Source organism: Ipomoea nil, unplaced genomic scaffold, assembly GCF_001879475.1.
Source record: "Ipomoea nil cultivar Tokyo-kokei standard unplaced genomic scaffold, Asagao_1.1 scaffold3030, whole genome shotgun sequence".
In the NCBI taxonomy this organism is placed as follows: Eukaryota; Viridiplantae; Streptophyta; class Magnoliopsida; order Solanales; family Convolvulaceae; genus Ipomoea; species Ipomoea nil.
Window position 1 is genome coordinate 450294 of NW_017619458.1, and position 22994 is coordinate 473287.

The following is a 22994-nucleotide window of genomic DNA, read 5'->3' on the forward strand; positions in this document are numbered from 1 at the left end:
TTCACGAAGCGTCTGTTGTTTGCTATCTAGGCATGTGCTCAGTAGATCATTCTGCCCCCAAAAAAAATTGGTAAGTTAATTTCACCAATTCAGAAAGGTCATTCGGTTAATCACGTACCAACGCTTGTGGTGCACTGCCGTACAACTCTTGGTTCGGTTTGTTCGTGAACGAGCTGTCGATAATATCAAACCTGGAGTGCTTGAAACTTATGCTCATCATGTAGTACCGGCCCTTGTGCATTATTGGGAAAATGAACTATACAATAGCAACTCGATTGCGTTAGTTATCGCGGTGTTCCATGATACACATCGTTGTGTAACATTATTTAAAAGTTTCTAGACGATTACCATATCTATAGTCGTCCTCCCTACATGGTTTGTAGCCTTCAGTTCCTCATCTAGTCGCCTCGTAAACCATGTTACTCTCTCATCTTGGTTGGCAGAAGTGGCAACGACGGTGCCAATCTACAACAAGATATGTTATACTCCAGTAGTTTATATCATTGACCAGTGCAACGGGCTCATGCAATAGGGGTTAAGATACTCACCGTGGTACTAGTTGTGAAAAATATGCGAGAAGGTTCATCCTCCCGCTTGGTTTTTTCACGGAGATTGAGCACGCTGCACCATGCATCCACTACAACCTTTGCCACGTTAGTCCTTTCCCTCAAAGTTTTGAAATATGACCATCTTGCTTTCCGCTTGATATGTTGGAAGAGCACCTCATTGCTACACAGATAACCCAAACTGTTAATAATAATAATAAAAAATAAAAAAAAATAAAAAAATAAAAACAGCACCTGATTGCTTTGTGGCATTTATTGTTGTGCAGAAAAACTTAAAACAGTACTGGGATAACAGCAGGCAAATAAAAACAAGTAGTAGTATATACTTAATTATTTAATCTTGGTCTACATTTTTATTTTTAGACATAACATGATACTTGATGGGTTCTGTAGCATGTCAAATACATTAGAGCACTACTAGGATTCGATATGATAAGAGCCTTGGTATTTTTAAAAATGTTGGTTGCACCCCGTAATACTAAATAGTGCATTCTATGACATCTAAGAGTGCAATACCCTGATGGTGGTCTCTAATGCACACCGTAGCTTGCACTGCCATATTGAGCCCCATAAGAATCAACACTACACAATTTTTGTTGGGCTCAGTTTAGATAATTAGATGTGTATCTTTATATTCATAGATAGATAAACGAATGGTAAAACATTTCTTCTTTAGCAAAATGGAACTCATTTGCTGATTACATAACAGAATTTAGTTGACTGAATATTGCAAACCAAATTGAATCACTCCGTAAATGCCTGTAAAGTAAGAAATAAACATGATGACAGCCTAGAAATTAACTAAAACAGTGGCTGCAGTCCATCATTCTAACTTGCGCACTTTATGATATCTACAAGTGCGATAACCTAGAGTGTGCTTTACATACAATAGATCACAGTTATAATTTTGCTAAGATAGAACTGCAGTGCTACAGGTGCAACGTGCAGCATATATTTTACACGCATTTAACCCCCTTGAATTCCTAGCACCAATTATACTGCACATGAAACCCCATCAATGGCAAGCCCATCCACCGCAAACAAAATGACAAAACGAGTATTTAGATCCAAGAACCCCAATTACATGCCACCGTGCGGGCAGCCGAACACCCACAGCCAAACAACATACGCGGGTGGAAGAGGAATGGTAGGGTAACCGTCAGTGGTGCTAAAAAACATGCCAAACGGATACTCCCCCTGAACGATCGGACCCCTCCCTTTGCGAACAGTCGCATCCCGCCTCGCCGAGCCTACACATTGGGGGGATGGCTACAGGCCAGCCCCCATCTGCTGCATCTGGAGATGTACCTGCACCGGATTTCATGATACACGTAAGTAACCACAGTAGCACACGACAATTAGAAAGTTTAGTCACAAACCTGGGGAGATGGTGTGCCAACACCCCGCGCCCGCGCCCTGTTTTTTTCCAGATTCTGCGTGGACAGCTCTTGGTTCAGCCCTAGGCTAAAACTAGGAGCATCAACCCCCCCCCCCCTGATAGACTCTATTGCTTCTTTCTCGATACGGTCCAAGTCCCTGAAGAATTTAGGGTAATGCCACATCGCTTCCTCGTGGTCAACCACTGCCGGGGTGGGGGGTTGAGGTGCCTCCCTAGTATTGGGCTCCTGAATTATCCCATGCAACAATTCCACTGCAGCACCGGCCCGATCAACAACCAGTGAAGCAACTGAGAGTAGGTCTCCAGTGATAGTTGCAAACTCTTCGTCAAAGCCCTACAACAAACGTGGAATTACACTATCTCGAAAATATTTTCCAACATAAAATACAACATGATGGCTAGAATATTCCTGGTATACCTGGTTGTGCGCCAACGCAGTCATAGGGGGCACCGAATACATACCATTGTTCCATTGCCCTCGCGGTTGGACTACCCATGTCCTCGTCCTGGCCGACCCCATTGTCGTTGGAAAGCTTGATGCACGCAAAGGTGCTTCCACCCAGCCAGTCCCAAACGCCCTTACACTAACCTCTCGGCACTCCCGTGCTTTAATTTGCTCCGTGGTCCACCCGTCCAACGCTGGGATTGTCCTCGGCACATCCCGTGCGGTGACCACCACCCTATCGACATATAATAGTTGCACCAACAAGATTATCCACACATTATCAACTAATAATTAACAACGTACATTTCCACATACGTTCTATCACAAAATAACACTTACCTTAGAAAGAGCAATGGTCCCGTGAATTTGCGAGCGGTGTTTTCCGACCAGCTAGCATGTGTGGTAACCAACAAGTGCAACAGATACCCACACAAATCCAAATCCTTGATCTTGGTTACGTCGCTGAACATGTGCACAATCTTCTGGTTTACATAGCCATTGGGGGTGCTTGAAACTAAAGTGCTTACAGCGACCACACTAAAGTGTGGTTTAAACCAAACCCCACCCTCTTTGAGACCTAACAGTAATGTGCTCAACGCCTTAATTGTGACCCTCCATCTTTGTTGCTTCACCTCGGCCCTCCATTGGTACAGGTCAGGGCCTACAACTTGTGTATCACGCTCTGTGACGGGTATTGTACCATTTGGGAGTCCCAATACAGCTGCAACGTCCTCCTTGGTAATTTTGATGCATCTCCCACCGCCCAAGTCCAACTCCATTACAGAAGGGTTAAAACAAGATACCAACCAATATCCAAGGCGAAGTGGTAACTCCTTGATACGCAACACTAGAAGGTTCCCCATCCCAATACTGTTCACATCCTCCCTCTGTCGTTGTGTTAATGAACCGAAAACCCGCACGAGTTCCTTGGGCATCCCCCGCGTGTTGATCTAGGGAAACAGGCAGTCCACATGTCCAGGCCCAGCCCGCAAAGATCCTTCATACTCCACATCATTGAGGGCCTGCGGCGGGGTGTAGAAGTCCTCACTATACACACTCCCGTCATCAGTTAATAAAACCACCTGCGGTTCATCCCGACCTGAGACAACCCAGAGCAAACCAAAGTTAATTAAATATAATTTTTATACCAAATAAATCCTCCATGATCAAAGTTAATTAAACATAATATTTATACCAAATAATTTGTTTACTCCACCATACTCGAATATATATAATACACACTTCTACACATATCCAAATATACACAATCTGTATAACACAATGCCAACATAATTCGCTTTCAACTAAAAGTATATAAATACATATCATTATAATGCATAACAATCTGTTATTGCTAATCTATCTGTTATTGCTAATGACACTTACCTAAACTTGCCCAACATACAACTGTTTTCAAATATTACATATCTACACTGTCTAAATCAGCACTTGTACCCCTTAGTCTAGTGCGCAGTTTCATTTTGTTTCTGCAATACTCACCACGGGGCAGGGGGGAAACAAAAGTGGCAAGATAACGAGGAAATAAAAGACTATGAACATAGAAACAATTACCATTACCAGTTTTACATTTTGGTTTAGCTCTGCCAACGATTAACATGTGCTTAATTAAAGTGATGGTCACACTATTTCAATTCGAATTGAAATTGCAGAAATAAGCTCCTAATGGACTCCTAAAGATTAAACACACACAAAATTAGCAATAAACAAGTACAAAAAAATTTAAGACCGCCGTATAAGATTTGTAACTACCAAAGAACAATACGTAAACTGCGTACATAACAAATTAAATAATCATACGCATTCCAGAAATACCACATCTACTGAGACAGTGCATCACCCCCAACCCCCCTACTTCAATGAAGGGACCTAACTTCCCCACCCCACCCCCCTGCACAAACAACACCCCACGCACCTTGGGATATTTATCCCATCCATTCCAGCCAAGCTACAACACCCCAGCAAACAACCAGCCCACCACTCAGTCCACCCTCACAAACCCCCCGACCCAGCAAGGAATAAAAAAAATAGAAAAAAATGGGGAAACAACGCAAACGAATTGGAACTAACCCCACTGCGCCGATCGTCTCCTTGCAGCGACCCTAGACGCTACCCTGGAAGCCAGACGATCGCAGAACCCACGAGCAGCCGAACGCAATGGACGGCGGCCTGATCGTCGCTAAAAGATCCGATTCCCCACCGCAACCCTGTGCGACCCAGCTGCCGGCGGCGTTGCTGGCGTGACTGGAGCCTAGTCCTACCCCTCTTCACTCGGCGATATCCACTTGAATGGGCCATTAGCTCTCGACAATCAACCTGCAATGGCGAGAGGAAGAGAGAGAACGAGATACTGGAGGTCGAAGATGAGATAAAACTCAATTAGAATTCTACTCCCCTGGTTACCGCACCCGCAATTGAAAAGGGCGAAGATGCACCACTAAAACGCGGTACACACTGGCCTATGCACCCTCACTAACGACCATTGATCATTTTAAACCGTGCAGTTGTGATGAATGCACACGGTACACACTTTAAGAATGGAGTGCACCAGAACTTTATTATATATATATATATATATATATATATATATATATGCAAAAACTTGTGTGAGACCGTATCACAGATTCTTGTTCGTGAGTTGTGTATAGTCAAGATGAAAATGTAATACTTATACTGAAAAATGTAATAGTAGTCAAGTATAAAATGTTTATTATTTATATGAAAAAGTGTAATGTCGTGTCGTTGCCAGTCCAATTATGGGGCACTAACTGGAGGAGACACCTTTAAGCCCATATCATACTCACACACAAGAGGGGGTTCGAACTCCCGACCTTTCTTAAGGGACAAGAGTGCACAACCACTCACGCCAACCAAACCGGTTCACATTTGCCAACATTACTTATAAGGTAAAGTGTAATACTTTTTTCTTGAAAAATGTAATAGTTTTACATTAAAATGTAAAAATATTATATTTTATTAAAAAACATTACATTTTTCCTTATAACTAACAACACTTTACTCCTAATTAGTATTACATTTTTTAGTATAAATATTATATTTCCATATTGACTTAACTCGATTAGTCTCATAATAAGGATCCGTGAAACAGTATCACAAAAATTGTGACCCTACAACAATAGTTTATTGAAAGATGTTACCGTGTGTATATACATAGGTTAGGACCTTTCAAAAAAAAAAAAGTTAGGACAACTTTAATGAAAGTTTTGGGGAATCTTTGGCTGCAGGAATCCAAGTTTTTGAAAAGAAAAGAAAAGAGACTCGTGATTTGCATGGACGAGGCTTAGGTCCGCTCCCGGCAACCACTCTAATTAATACATTGTTTTTAATTCATATTTTTTAATTATCAATTTGATCTCGTAGAAAACTTGTTAAAAAACTTATCATATGCAGTATGCAACAAGTAGCCTACATGGGTAGCTCAAGTGATCACAAAGATAAAATTTGTTATAAGAGACTAAGGATTGAGTCTCACCAGCAACACTGTGACAGCACCCCTCAAAATGCAATGAGTATTTGTACTTTTAACATCATGGCGACATGGCATGACAATAAAACTTCTTATATTCATTAACTACTTATGAATTGACTGACTCCATCACAAATGAAAAAATAACTTTATCTATAAATCAAATCTATATATCTATATATCTATATATCTATATATCTATATATATATAAAAGTAAAATCCTCCTATTTCATTTTCCCGCTCAAACTTTTGTAGTTAAATTAATTAAATATTTTATATTTTATTGGTCAAAGACTTAATAAAGCTTATTTGGTAAGCAAATGAAAAATGGAAATTTAGTAATATCTATATTATGAATTAATTAAGAATAAGATTAATTAGGAATATTAATATAATAAATTGATTAGGAATATCAATATAATGAATTGATTAGGGCAATACCTTAAATAAATAAATACACTTTCTTTTTGAAAAATTTTACAAATTTTTAATTCTCATATTTTTTTCACCTATAAATACAATGAGTTGATGACTACAAAATTATAAGTCTTCATTTTATATTGCATCCCTTTTTTTTCCACTATGTCTCCAGCCTTGATCATTCAGTTTAGCCGCGTTTCGAAATTAACGGTAGGTTTAGCATCCAAGTAGTTTGATTGGATTAGATACAATACGTTTTTCATGGTTGTATTGTCCAAATTTAATACTTTTTTTCAGCGAAAAACTATTCATATCATATGCCTAGATTATGATTTATTTTGAATATTTCTACGGTTACTCCAAGTCCATTTCATATATTGATTTTTTGCTTCTATTGAAGTTTCATTATCATTGATGAAAGGCAGTCTCACGTGAATCCCTCTTTGAGTGGTGCCTACTCCTACCCATTTAAAGGGATGATGAGTACTGACTCCTCTAATCTCTCTCTTCATTTTTTTGTTATACTGTCATTGGTCAAGAATTTAAAGTGCCACACAATAAAATGTGTGACTCACGGGTGATTGGAGAATGGGAAGTGGTTAAATGTTTCTATTGTAATATACACGACAAGATATAGCAGGAATCGCCTTTAATACACCAATTGACTATTATTATATTCTTCTTAGTTTTTTCCGTTGATTATTGAAGTAATCGGACTTTTGAAGTTCTGATTTGTTAAGGTGTTTTATTCTCATGGTGCCGGTTTTGACAGTTATGAAGTCCATGCTCAATTTCTCATTGTATAGGTCAAAAGTGTATTTATTTTTTGGCGTAATTATGGGATCGCCATAATTACTCCGTAATAATAATACTAATAATAATGATAATAGTGATAATAATAATTGGTAATATTATTGTTCAATATAATATTGAAAAAAACATAATTTTAATTGGTAATCTATATTCTATATTAATCTATATTTATATTCTATATTAATTAATAAAAACAAATCCTCCCCTACAAGTTCCTACCTAAACAATTAATAATAATATGAAAAAATGAAAAAGAATTGAAGGAAGTCGTACGCCCAAACAATTAATAATAATATTGGGAAGAAAATTAATAATAATATGGAAACATGGAAAATAATGGAAGGAAATATTAGTCATGTGAATGTTTTCTACACTCTGAAAAATGGAAAAGAATCAATAAGCAGTATAAGAAAAATAATCATTCAGATATTTTACTATTAATCTTTTACGGAAGATTTTGCGTAAAAAATAGAATAGAATTGGTTATTAATAATTTAGCCTTATTTTACTATTAATATTTAAGAAAAATTATGCGTAAAAAAATATAATAAAATCAGTTATTAATAATTTAGCTTTATTTTACTATATTAATCTTTAAGAAAAATTCTGTGTAAAAAAATGTAATAGAATCGGTTATTAATAATTTAGCATTATTTTACTATTAATCTTTAAGGAAGATTTTGCTTAAAAAATGAAATATAACTATGTAATACAACTTTACTTATTGTTTTACATAATCTTCAAATAATAATTGGTAATATTATTTTTCAATTATAATAAAAACTTTAATTTTAATTGGTAATCTATATTCTATATTAATTAATAAAAACAATATCATCCTTTACAAGTTCCCGCCTAAACAATTAATAATAATATTGAAAAATGGAAATGAATGGAAGGAAGTCATACGCCAAAGCAATATAGAATAATATTGGGAAGGAAATTAATAATAATAATAATAATAATAATAATAATAATAATAATAATAATAATAATAATAATAATAATAATAATAATAATAATATGGAAAAATGGAAATGAATGGAAGGAAATGTTAGCCATGTGAATTTTTTTACACTCTGAATAATGGAAAAGAATCAATAACCAGTATAAAAAAAAAAAAAATCATTAAGATACTTACTATTAATCTTTTAGGAAAGATTTTGCATAAAAAATAGAATAGAATTGGTTATTAATAATTTAGCCTTATTTTGCTATTAATCTTTAAAAAAAATTCTGCGTAAAAAAAATGTAATAGAATCGGTTATTAATAAGTTAGCTTTATTTTACTATTAATCTTTAAGGAAGATTTTGCTTTAAAAATAAAATAGAATCAATCTATCTATATATAATTAAAAACAAAACTATCCTAATTCATTTTCCCGCCCAAACTTTTGTAGTAAAGCTTATTTGGTAAGTAAATCTCAAGTGGAAATTAAATAAAATCTATTAATTCGTAAATAATAATAATAATAATAATAATAATAATAATAATAATAATAATAATAATAATAATAATAATAATAATAATAATCCAAACAAAACTATATACAAATTAAAATTAAAAGTAAAAAAAAAAAAAAAAAAAAAAAAAAAAAAAAAAAAAAAAGAAGAAGACAAAGGTGACTCCCATTTGTAAATGATGAGGGATCATTTTGATCCCACATTGAAAATGTTTGGAAAGAGGAGCCCAATATAAGAGGATCATTGCTCCTCTTACAAACATATAATTGCTTGCCCATCAATGTGGGCAAGTATTGAGAAGTCCAAAGACTTTTTTTTAGTACTATTAACCCGACAAATTATGTTGTGGCACCGTGTCCACCTTGCAAAGTAGACAAGTTAAAAAATTGTTCATAATTATGAATATATAGTTCTACAATTATAAACATAGTGCTGTGAACATAATTATAAATATATAGTTATGTAATTATGAATTTAGAGATTCAATAATTGTGAATATGAAATTTAAAAATTATGAATATATATCCAAACAAAACGATATACAAACATTTATTACAATAATAATAATAATAATAATAATAATAATAATAATAATAATAATAATAATAATAATAATAATAATAATAATAATAATCCAAACAAAACGATATACAAAATAAAATTAAAATAAAAAAAAAAAGACAAAAAGGAGCCACAGGCTTCCCTTTGTAAATGATGTTGGATCATTTTGGGATAGTTATGCTGTGCATCCGTATGCACCATGCATGGTGCATACGGATGCAAAAACAACGTCGTTTTATTAAAAACGCGCGTCTCCCTTTAAAAAAAAAAATTCAGGTTCGATTCCTAGCAACATCATTATATTGTTCATTTATTTTGGAATTTTAGTTCATAGATTATGGAATTATAGTTCATAGATTATGGAATTATAGTTCATCGATTCTGGAGTTATAGTTCATCGATTCTGGAATTTTAGTTCATAGATTATGGAATTTTAGTTCATTCATTCTGAAATTTTTAGTTCATAGATTAGATTCTGGAATTATAGTTCATCGATTCTGGAATTATAGTTCATCGATTATGGAATTATAGTTCATATGTTGTTGTTGGGAATCGAACTTGATTTTTTTTAAGGGGAGACGCGTTTTTAATAAAACGACGTCGTTTTTGCATCCGTATGCACCATGCATGGTGCATACGGATGCACAACATAATTTGCCATTATTTTGATCCCACATTGAAAATGTTTGGAAAAGGAGCTCTTGAGCTCCTTTATATAAGAGGAGCAATGTTCTTCTTACAAATATAATTGTTTGTCCATCAATGTGGACAAGTATTGAGAAGTCCAAAGACAAATATTTTATTTTTTGAGTACTATTGACACATTAAATTATGCTGTGGAATTGTGTCCACCTAGCAATGTAGACACGGTTCTAAAATTGCTCATAATTATGAATATATAGTTCAAAAATTATGAATATATAGTTCTAAAATTATGAACATAAAGGTGTGAACATAATTATAAACATATAGTTATTTAATTATGAATATAGAGATTCAATAATTGTGAATATGAAGTTTAAAAATTATGAATATATAGCTTTATAATTATGAACATATAGCTTAGTAATTATGAACATAGAGTTTTGTAATTGTGAATATAGAGTTCAATAATTATGAATATGAAGTTAAAAGATTTTGAATATTTAGCTTTATAATTATGAACATATAGTTCAATAATTATGAACATAGAACTATGTCCACCTTGCAAAGTGGACACGGTTCCACATCATAACTATTCGATTCACCGTGTTACATGTAGTATCTGTTCATATAGACTTTCTCAACCTATTGAAGCCCAACGTTTCAAAAGGCTCTTATTTAAGAAACCTTATTTTAATGGCTTCTTATTTTAATTTTTTTTTTTTTAATTTATTAGGGGGTTTGGCTAAGATTAACCCAAAATGTATGTGTTGTTTTAGTTTTTAGCAGTTTGGAGCAAATTGCTAAGTTATTAAATAATATTTTTGATGTTTTGATTAAATATAAAATGTTAAACAAGCGAATTTTTTAAAATTTTGGAGAATTCTCCAAATAATCAAATTACAATAACAATAATAGCAACAATAATAACAATAACAATATCAACAACAACAACAACAACAACAACAACAATAATAATAATAATAATAATAATAATAATAATAATAATAATAATAATAATAATAATAATAATAATAATAATAATCCAAACAAAACTATATACAAAATAAAATTAAAATTAAAAAATAAAAAAAAAAACAAAAAAAAAAACAAAGAGGAGTCACAGACTCCTTCTGCAAATGATGTGGGATCATTTGATCACATATTGAAAATGTTTGAAAAGAGAAAGCTCATTTATATAAGAGGAGCAAAACTCCTCTTACAAACATAATTACTTGCACATCAATGTGACCTAAGTATCGAGAAGTCAAAATGTTCTTATTTAAGAAGTTTTAGCGTTGTCTTCTTATTTTAGTTTTTATTATTTTATTAATTAATTAATTTATTAATTATTTATTTATTTATTATTAGTGGGGTTTGAAAAGATTAACCCAAAATGTATGTGTTGTTTTAGTTTTTAGCAATTTGAAGCAAATTGCTAAGTTATTAAATAATATTTTGGTTTTTCGATTAAATTTAAAATATTAAACAGACGAATTTCTTAAAATTTTGGTGAATTTGCCAAATAATCAAATTACAACAACAACAACAACAACAACAACAACAACAACAATAATAATAATAATAATAATAATAATAATAATAATAATAATAATAATAATAATAATAATAATAATAATAATAATAATAATAATCAAAACAAAACTATATACAAAATAAAATTAAAATTAACAAAAAAAAAAAAAAAAAAAAAAAAAAAAAAAAAAAAAAAAACAAAGGGGAGCCACATGCTCCATTTGTAAATGATGTTGGTTCATTTTCATCCCAAATTGAAAATGTTTGAAAAGATGAGCTCTAGAGCTCCTTTATATTAAGAGGTACAAACATAATTGTTTGCCCATCGATATGACGAGTATTGAGAAGTCAAAAGGTTCTTATTTAAGAAACATTAGCTTTGTCTTATTATTTTAGTTTTATTTATTTATTATTGGGGATTAGGAAAGATTAACCCAAAATGTATGTGTTGTTTTAGTTTTTAACAGTTTGGAGCAAATTACTTAGTTATTAAATAATATTTTTGGTGTTTTGATTAAAGATAAATTGTTAAAATGGGGAATTTGTCAATAATAATAATAATAATAATAATAATAATAATAATAATAATAATAATAATAATAATAATAATAATAATAATAATAATAATAATAATAATAATAATAATAATAATAATAATTCAAACAAAACGATATACAAAATAAAATTAAATTTTTTAAAAAAAATTTCAAGATGACAAAAGAGAGTCACGGGCTCCCTTTGTAAATGATGTGGGATCATTTTAATCTCACATTGAAAATGTTTGGAAAGAGGAGCAATGCTCCCCTTACAAACATAATTGCTTGCCCATCAATGTAGGCAAGTAACTTGGAGGGTGTGATTGAGTGTAAGGGACTCATCCATCCTTAACCAAATGTCAAGGGTTCAATCCTTGGATTGGGAATGGAGCAGTCTTAAATCTCTAAGCCAGCTGTCTCACCCAAAAGAGGTGCTTGCAATTTAGCGGGGGATTAGTCACTGTGTCCGACGGTGAAAATCCTGGGTTTACCAAAAAAAAAAATCAATATGGGCAAGTATTGAGAAGTCCAAAGTCTTTTTTTTTTTTTTTTTTTTTTTTTTTTTTTTTTTTTTTGTGTCGGTGTGTGTGGTTAGAAGTAAAGGAAATATTTCAATAATAATATTTTACATCATCAAATAATAAAGACATATTTGGGCTCAACCCTTTTTGATGTAAAAAAAAAAAAAAAAGACATATTTTAAAAAATAGTAAAGATAAATTAAAAATGGAACGAAAATATTTCATTAATAATATTCTACATCATCAAATTAAAATGGAACAAAAATTAGGTAAAAATATCATTGCATCTAGATTCTAATTGACTAATTGATCGGAAATAAAAAAAATAATAATAATTGACTGAAAATGAATATAATATTACTAATTAACTGAAAATTTTAAAGGAAATGAATATTAATAATTGAGTGCAAATAAAAAATGATCTATAATTGACTAAAAAAAATGGTAAGATCATTGCATTTTAATTAAAAATGGAATGGAAATTAAAAATTGGAGGAAAATATTCCAATAATAATATTCTACATTATCAATAGTAAATGCATATTTTAAACAACAGTAAAAGTAAATTAAAAATGAAACAGAAATATTTCAATAATAATATCTCCATCTTCAATTAAAAATGGAACGAAAGTTAGGTAAAAATATCACTGCATTTGATATTCTAATTGACTGAAAATAAAAAAGAATAATTGGTTGAAAATGAATCTGATATTACGAATTGACTGAAAATATAAAAGGATAACTAATTGAGTGATATTCTACCATTATATATTTTCACCAAAGTAACCCATCCTGATGGAGAAGATGTTAGTTCTAGACGAAGATGAACAAGATTGTATTCTCACTACCAATGTCGTCTGAGGTTTCAATAATGTGTAAATATAATCGGTGATATTAATTTTTTTTAAATGAAAAAATTGATATATATCTAGACAAAAAAATATATCTTTCATACAAATGAATAAGGATAGCAATTCATTTCTATAACTGAGTTGTTTGAGAACGAGCACATTTGCCTAATGTATGAAAATACTAAACAATGATAAATAAAATCTTCAAAATTATAGGACCGCATCCGTACATCTAGACATTAGCTATTAATTTGAGCAATTATTTGCACAAATTCAAGCAATGATAACATCAAAATATATAAACGATTCAAATCATATCTTTAATTTCATTATATAATTCTTATATAATATTTAATGTTTTAATTTAAATAATTACATATCGATTCATATATTTTTAATATATTACAACAAATCCATTCCGTGCATCGCACGGGTGCAAATACTAGTATATCAAATACAAAGAGAGAGTCAATCCTAAATATTAGGAAGGAAATTTAAGGGATGAATTTTTTCTAATTTTAGTTTTACACATATATTTTACATAGGGGCAATTCCTAACTAAATTGGTTAGACAATAAGCCCAATAACCAAAAGGATCAAAATTTTACTTCTCGTGAGAGTTGTCTGTCTATTGATACTCTAATTGCAACTACACAAATACGTATAGACAAGTGCACCTACCGTTCAAAGTATAGAGGGTGGAGTAACAAGTATTGTATCCACAAGGACTACGAATACTAGAACAATCCGTTATTTTATTATGTAGCCTAAGAGTTGCAGAGAAGAATTAAGAGAAACTGAAAATGAATAAATAATCAACAAACAAAACCAGGGAAAACGTAGGGAATCAACTAGTGAGAAGATGGTACTTGGATCTATGGATCTGCTATGATATCATTGACCACAACAGATACATGCCAATAATAATTATGCATTCCAAAGACCGTGAGATATCCTATTTCTTGCTAATATCTTTCTCAAGAGTATTAACAATTAATCACTAGGTTGATTAATTAGAATCCTTTATAAATCAAAACCTTCCTAAGAATTGCATTAACGTTTTGTGAGTTTTACTAAACGATTTGACTCAAACACGGAGGATTAATGACATCTTTCCTCTAGGTTTGCAATCCACTCCTTCCAATTATGTAGGATCTACACTCACTAATGATATCTCTGTCGCAAAGTTCATACACTAATCAAGAATTCAATACCCTAGCAATTATTGACTCTAACAATAAAGAAACACAATTGAATCAATGGAAAAACAATTATAAATTAGCAAGAAATTAACAACCAAGCACGATAAGTATCATCTTAAGGTTCACCATAAATTCAAGTGCTACAACGTTGAGCCTCTAAACATGGAGACAACCACAAAATAAATTAAAGAAATGATAAGAAAGTTGTAAAACATAGAAAAACCCACAAAATAAATTAAAGAAATGATAAGAAAGTTGTAAAACATAGAAAAACCCCTTATCCGTTAAAAAATCTTATTTCCATGCCTTCCTAAGATCTAAGACTGCTTTCCCAAGAGTGTCTTTTGATCCCTAAGAGTGTCTTGAAATGTTTCTTGAAGCCTAGGGTCGAAAAGTCCTCAAAAATATATAAATTTTGAGTTACATACCATTTTTTCATGACTGACGCAGCCTGTGACACAACCTTGACACGACCGTGTTCTTTATTGCTTAATAAAGTTACCTAGGTGTCGCAAACTCGCGGGGTTGCATTGCTTGGGCATGAAATATTCTTCTTGATTTTTCTGTTGATTCGTCCTGAATCTCTTAAAACTCTGAATATGAAAGTTGTAGGGGAGTTACTTGGCTTTCATTTGACACTTCAATCACCCCAATTGGGCTTGTATGACAGAGTTGTGGTCAAAATCCTCCTAACTCTTTGTAGAGTGTCATGTTTTATTAATTTTGCCCTGAAATTCTTGAAAATCATATGTTAATTAACTAAACACCAAATTCTATCAAGATGAACAGTGAATAGGCCAAATTGATAAGAAATAGCTATGAAAAGTAAGTGCATTTGAGCACTTATCATGTATTGAGCTTCTTGATTTGAGTATGTCAACTATAGATTGTCACCTATAAGTGTTAGTCCACTTTTAGTCATTTTTTATCAGAACATCCTCATTTGATCTTAGTATTATTGTGACATGACTATTTTCATCCTCCATCAACAAAATCATTAAAATACAAGGATAAGGATCCGAGAGACGTCTCACACAAGTTTTTGCACATAAAATCTTTACCACAATCCTAAGGAACACAAGGCATCGAAATATTCTCATCTTTTATAATGTGTTTACAGAGAATAAACATGCACCTTACAGCGGATTACTAATTAAACGCTTTGGTATTTTTCATCAATATAGCTTAAGGAGGAAGGTAGAGATGGAGAAAAAGAGAAACCAAAAGATAAGAAGGTGCGGACAACCTAGGTAAGCTAATAATAATCAAATTCAAAATTCATTATTAGGTTTAGTCTGCGTCAAAGTCCTAGAAAAGGACAGCCTTGGCTGAAACCCATGAAAGTTACTTGTCTGCAAAACCTAAAATGGAAATCCCCCTTTGTTATTATGACTTCCTCTACTCCTCCATCTCTATCCAAACAAACCCTATTCCCAAACCAATTCAAGTCTCTTCTTCTCATTCCTTAGAGATCTATCTCAGAGTCATAGCAGCTGGGGAAAAATGGGGAGAGGAAGGATTGAGATAAAGAGGATAGAGAACTCAAGTAACAGGCAGGTGACTTTCTCCAAGAGGAGAAATGGGATGCTCAAGAAAGCTAAGGAGATCAGCGTTCTGTGCGATGCACGCGTCTCGGTCATCATCTTCGGCAGCTCCGGCAAGATGCATGAGTTCTCCAGCTCCTCGTATGTTTTTTTTTTTCTTAAAAAAAACATCTCTTTTGCTTATTATTCTTCCTTTTTTTTTCTTAAAGAAACTGTAATTGTTATTGTTTCTTGTTTGCAATTGAAGGCTTGTGGATATTCTGGATCAATACCACAAACTCACTGGGAAAAGATTGTGGGATGCCAAGCATGAGGTTCAATTCTTTCTCAAAACCCCTTTCTTTAACTCCATTCAAGAATCAATTAAATGAAAAAGAAACCCTTTTTTTTGGTCTGGGTTTCTTTTGGATGATGAGGGAAACTTCACAACCCTTTCGGGTGTAGGTAAATCGCGAGAAGTAAACCAGCATAGGTTTCTCATAGTTGACCGGTTCAAACCAAGGGGACAAAGATCTCGTGATCTTGTGGTTACAAGTATAGATCTCTTGCCATCTTGGCTGGGATTATCCCGGGTTGGGTTTTGTGTTTGCTAAAAGTGTGTTAAGAAGACTGGAGTATGAAATCTATGAGCAGATCTAGAAATGGCATGTGAATTCAAAGAGGGGTTTGTGCAAGAACTATGGGATAAAAGCAAGGGTTTTTTGCTAGAAACATGTTAAGCAAGAATTGTATGAGGAGATCTAGAAATAGGATGCACTTTCCCTGTGATATCTCAGCTCTCTAGACCCTATATTCTCTCACCAGATCAGATGATAGTCAGATCTATCTCTCTCTACAAAAGAAATGCTAATAAGCTAGGATGATGTTACATCAAAATGACAGATCTGGTTGAGTTGAAGAAATGGGTATTCATGTTATTCCCTTTTTCCCTTTATTTGCAAAATATTGATGTATAACTATGTGTCTTTTCAGCCTGGTTTTGTTTTCTTTTTTTTGTTTTTTTTTTAAAGTACCATTTGACAAGATCCATTGATGCCATGAACTGCCTTTTACCTGCAGGTCCTAAGTTTGTAAAGGTTGCTAATTAACCTAGAGACACAAACTTGTAACATGCAGATAGGAAAGAAAAAGAATCCCATTAAAACATCAATTTTCTCTGAAGTTTTTGCATCAAATCACTGTTGAAAAATTTGGAATTTCCAACTTAACCAGCTGGGTGTCCAGTCAGAAAAATTGAAAAAAATTCTAAATGATGTTGTCTTAAATGATGTTGTTTGTGATATGTGTCAAAATGTGTCATCATTGCTTTGACTAATTTTACTATAAATTAATCAAATAAAATTATCATAAAAGATTAATGTTTACCCTTTTCTCCCCCTTCAATCTTTCTTAATCTTGATTTAATAATGTTCCTGTTTTCTATTGGAATACAATAGAATTTGGAGAATGAAATCAACAGAATCAAGAAAGAGAATGACAACATGCAGATTGAGCTGAGGTGAAACTACTTATAATAAGCAATCCCATGCATTCTTATTATTGATTTGAAACCTTAAAATCGCAGAAAAATGAGATTTATCTGATGTTGTTTGAGCATATATATATATGGATGTTTTAGGCACCTGAAGGGAGAAGATATTTCATCTCTGAACTACAGAGAGCTTATGATCTTGGAGGATGCCCTTCAAAATGGGCTGAGGAGCATCTCTGAGAAACAGGCAATAATTAAGTTTTTTCTGATTTTCTGTGATAATTAATTTACCATAATAAAATTATTATTCTGAATTTCCTATTTAATCTTGGTTTCTCCTTTCTTGTTGTCACAGATGGAAGTCTGGAGGAACCTTACAAAACGAGTAAGCAAAAACCAATATTAATTATTATTCATGTTCTTCTGACCATCTTTTTTTTTTTTTTTTTGTCATTGTGAGATGAAGAGTGGCTTGTAACTTTGTTTAGTTTGATTTGTGCTAAAAGTGCTATATTTTTTTGTTTATAATGCTGGAAAGAAGTATGATCAGAGTCAAGGTGTGGCAGAAGAGAATGAACAACTTAGTTACCGCTTGGTAAGTGTTCTTCTAATCTGTTTATTATCACTGCTTCAATTTAGTCTATTTTATTTATTTATTTGTGTTATGTTGTCCATAAATTATCATATTTATAATTTCAAATATCAAATCAAAATTTCCTTAGCTAATACTTTCTTAGGGCCCGGGTTTTTTTGTTGGAGACTTTCGCACCCTACTGTTGATTTTAATACTTATTATCATGTTTGTTTGTCTAGTTTTCTTATCCGGATCAAATCATTTAATAATTAAAAAACTCATTACCCTTTTACTCCTTTACTTTTGAACAATGGAATAAAAAATAAAGGAGAAAAAAATAAAAATAAAAAGGTCATTATACATGTATTAAATATGATATATATATATATATATATATATATATATATATATATATATATATATATATAATAAAAAGGTCATTATACATACATTAAATATGATATACGTGTGTGTGCGCGGGCGGGGGCATATTGTATTATATAACTTTTTATATTTTTATTTATTTTTTATTTTAATTAGTTTAATTATTTATTTTGATTCCATTTCCTATTTATTATCAAACAAATTGATTCATTATACCTAAATTCATTACCACTACCAAATATTTGATTCTCATTACCATTCAGATTCTAATGTTTAACCAACCACACCCTTATAAATTTTAAATTATGATGAGTTCATAGTTTTTTAAAACATAACTTTTTAGCCATTAAAAAAATATATATATAAATTTATCTGGAAAGGGGTGATCAGAGTGGGTATTGTGTTGGATAGAGGCAGTAAGGACAAACTCCATCATCATATAGTTAGAGGATTGTTAGGTGAAAAGCAGTAAAGGGTAAAATCCAGCCCCCTGACTTTTAAAAATGTGTGACGGTATAAAAAAAAATATAGTCAGACATTCTTTGCTAGTTATAACTTTTGGCCTAGTTGTAAGCGCTTGATCCTAAACATGGGACATGACTCTCGTTGTTTAATTTGGATTTAGCGGCAACTGGAGATAGCAGCGATGAACCGAAACTTGGGAGAGATGGGGGAAGTGTTCAACCAGAGAGAGAGCAACGACTATGAATCTCAGATGCCATTCACCTTCAGTGTGCAGCCAATGCAGCCCAATCTTCAAGACAGATAAATATAATATATATGAATGAACTGAACTGCAGGTTATGCATGCATGCATGCATGGTGCCATTATCATTATCAGTTATTACTGCTGGCACCTTAACTATCTCTAATGATGTTTTTAGTTTCCATGTATCAGTGTTCTGTTGTATTATAAGACTTGTTGTTCTTGTTCGTGATTATCATGTGTTTTGTACTGTCACTTTTGTTTGAAGTACGTACTGGCCGGCTAAGCTTATTAATCGTATATGTTGGGATTATATGTATTATTATTGTTGAAATGTCATTGTTAGTACTTTTAGTGTTATATAGTTTCATCAGATTGTATTTGATTAGATCATTCATCTTAAGCAGTTCGCGTGATCTGGGTGATTTATTACCGTCTTCATTCTCTTTAGTTGGAAGAAAGGTTATAGAGATAATGTTTTGTTATACGTTGTCATTGTAAACATTTTATAGGAGAAATATGCATGTCCATGATCATGGTCACAGTGGTGTGTGGACCATAACAAGAAATATATTCTTAATATATTAAATGTACATTATTTATGTACTGAATATATATTATACAATATAATGTACACTCAGTATACAAATAATGTACATCTCTGAATACAATGTACATTTTTAATATATTAAAAGTATTTTATTTTTGTATTGAATGTACTTTACTTTACAGTTTACAAAATATGGTCTACATGAAAGATTGATAGTGCAAACAAGTTCATGTTCATCACGAAGCTAACTATTGTATCAACTAACGGATCGGAATGACTTCATTTGGTCAGGATTTAGAGATTGGGTGGTTACACGACTTCTCCAAACCTCTACCTAGAGTTAGACCTCCCTTGAACTTTGTAGGTATTGCTTGGCCATCATATAAAGGAAAATGGCACTTTTTCTCCTATATTATTTACTTATAGCACATTTTTCCTCTGCATTGTTTATGTAATCATTTTATCCCCCTCAATTGTTTTAAAGTTATTATTTTTTTCCTTCTCCGTTAAATAAATGTTTAGATTGTGAAAAATGAAGATAAAAATGACATTTCACTTCTTATTATTATTATTATTATTATTATTATTATTATTATTATTATTATTATTATTATTTTATTACGTGAACATATTTGCGGTACGTGAACGACCCCTCCTTCTTCTATAATAATAATAATATTATTAATATTAATATTAATAATAAGTGAAACACCATTTTTCCCTCATTTTTAATAACCTAAACATTTATTTAATGGTGAGGGGAAGAAATAGCCACTTTAGAAACAATTGAGGGGGATAAAGTGATTACATAAACAACACATAGATAAAATGTGCTATAAATAAACAACATAGGGGGAAAATGTGTCATTTTCCCTATAAGTAATATCTAGCTAGTTTCTTAGTTGTTTTAATCTTCATAGTATCAAAAAAAAAAAAAAAAAAAAAAAAAAAAGAAGAAGTTATCAATAGTATAAAATTCAATAATGACATATCATCAAGGCAACGCTAAGAATTAATTTCATTTTTTATCCCACGACTTTTGAGATCTTATTATTTTTTGTGCACAATTTTAAATTTTTTTAATTTTGGTTTCTAACTTTGTTATTTTTATCAGTTTTAGTCCTTCTGGCCAAATTGACGATGAAATATTGCCAAATTTTATATTTTATAGAGGCAAAATCTTCATCCCAAGAAAAGATCTTGAAAAAAGGTACAAATAGGTCATTGAACTATTTGAGGGATAGTAATTAAGCCACCAAACTCGAATAACCTCCAAATTGATCAATGAACCTGCAAAAAAAAGTGCAATTAGCATTTTTAGCAGGTTACCACAAGTTTGTGATTATTAGGATACCATGTGTATTTTTTATTTTATTTTATTTATTTATTTATTTAGTTTTATTATTACTATTATTATTATTATTATTATTATTATTATTATTATTATTATTATTATTATTATTATTATTATTAGAGAAAATTACATTTTTAGTCCCGTGACTATTGTGGTCTTGTTAATTTCAGTACTCGATTTTAAAAACTAACAATTTAGTCTCGTAACTATGTAATTTTTAACACATTTGATCCTCCCGGCTAAATCACAGGCTAAATGTTGCCGAAAAACGTAAATTTTTTTAAATTGTTTATTCATAGAGACAAAATGGTAATTTCATAGCAGTTTCTTCTTCTTCCTCCACCAGCTGGCCGGAATTGTTTACGTGACATTAAAGTTTAAATTGAACATTGCTCCATCAGATTATAGCTTCATTTTCTGATTTGATTTTGTTTCTGCTAACTTTGTCTACTATGTGATTTTGCAACTCAATCTTCAATATACAAAGTTGTATACTGGGTCTATATATCTCCACCCTCACCCCCCGTTCCTCTCCTAAAATCAATAGTGGGTTTTAATTTTCTTCACCTTCGCCTTCTCTGTTTGGGCATTTAATTTTCTTCACCTCCGCCGTGGGGCTACTATGAACCGGAAACTGGCACGTTTGCCAGGAGGCCGCATTGGCAATTTATATCATGCGCCCAGGCATAAAACGCGCGTGTTTCATGCTGACGTCATGCTGATGTCACTCCATTCGTCCGAACATATCAAACCTTATTATGTGTATTCAGTTAAAATTTTATGTGTATTGTGTTATGAGCTTATGTGTATTATGTTAACCAAATCCATTATGTGTATTCAGTTAAATGTTTATGTGTATTGTGTTATGAGTTTATGTGTATTATGTATTATGTTAGATTATGTGTATTCTGTTATGAGTTTATGTGTATTTTGTTATGAGTTTATGTGTATTCGAAACAGGAGATTTTTTTTAACAACTTAACAAAATGACGTCGTTTTGGGAGGCGCGGAGCGCACAGTACTATGTGCGCCCTGGTGCACGGTATAACAATTGGTAATTTTCTTCACCTCCGCAAGAATCCAACGAGGCGGCAGGTGTTGATCTGCCTTTTTCAACAGGAATCATTAATTAATACACCTAATCTAATCTGAATCTATCTTGCATTAATTAGTTAATCAAATTTGGATTTAGAAGAAAAAACATAAACCGTAAGGGCTTTCACGGAATGTTAAATTAACTTAGAGAATATTAAATTAGTGAGAATGTTAGATTATGTATTTGGTTTAAAACTAAAATATGTAAATAAGATAATGGTAATAAGATAAATTGATTAAAACGTCCAAAGCCCAACATTAGTAATAAGACAATGGAATGTGAGATTATTAAGAAATTTGAGGGTATCTCACATTTCCTTCCAATAGCTAAAAATTTAATATGGAGGTTATCTGACATTTCCTAGAAAAGTTGCATAACCTGAACTAAACATGAGAATCTTATATTACCAAACAAATATATAACCTTGGTTATCTTATATAACCTGAACCAAACGCCCCCTTAATGTCCAATAAACACTAATTCACTAAACTAAATGTACATCTTTAGTAGGTTCATAATGTTCCTCCTATATGTTCATAAAAATAAAGTCTAATGAATATAAACATTACACTATAGACACGTAAAGTTTATAGCTAGGTTCATATTGATCCTTATAATGTTCTTTCTATATATTCATAAAAACAAAGTTTAATGTACATAAGCATTATATTATAAACGCATAATGTTTAATAACATCTTGTATTATGTTCATAATATTTGTTCTATATGTCTGATAGTGTTAATTACCACGTGGTGCGGTAATTAAAGAATACTCGACCAATTAAAGCAAATAAAGGTTTTATTGATCAAGGTGAAGGCCCTAAGTACAATCTAAATGGCTGTTCCGAGTACC

At 31.9% G+C, this 22994-nt stretch overlaps 1 protein-coding gene across 2 annotated transcripts; it reads left to right on the forward strand.

Moving 5' to 3' along the window:
- Nucleotides 1–15867: 15867 nt before the first annotated feature.
- Nucleotides 15868–19475, forward strand: LOC109163481 (floral homeotic protein FBP1-like). 2 transcript variants are annotated; one of them, XM_019312232.1, is made up of 7 exons: nt 15868–16147; nt 16254–16320; nt 17443–17504; nt 17625–17724; nt 17833–17862; nt 18016–18072; nt 19061–19475. In XM_019312232.1, the coding sequence occupies exons 1-7, from the start codon at nt 15966–15968 to the stop codon at nt 19202–19204; spliced, it is 642 nt and encodes a 213-aa protein (XP_019167777.1). In that variant the 5' UTR covers nt 15868–15965; the 3' UTR covers nt 19205–19475. The 2 variants fall into 2 exon arrangements, with proteins under 2 accessions (XP_019167777.1, XP_019167778.1); XM_019312233.1 differs by having other exon boundaries at nt 15869–16147; nt 18019–18072.
- Nucleotides 19476–22994: the final 3519 nt, after the last annotated feature.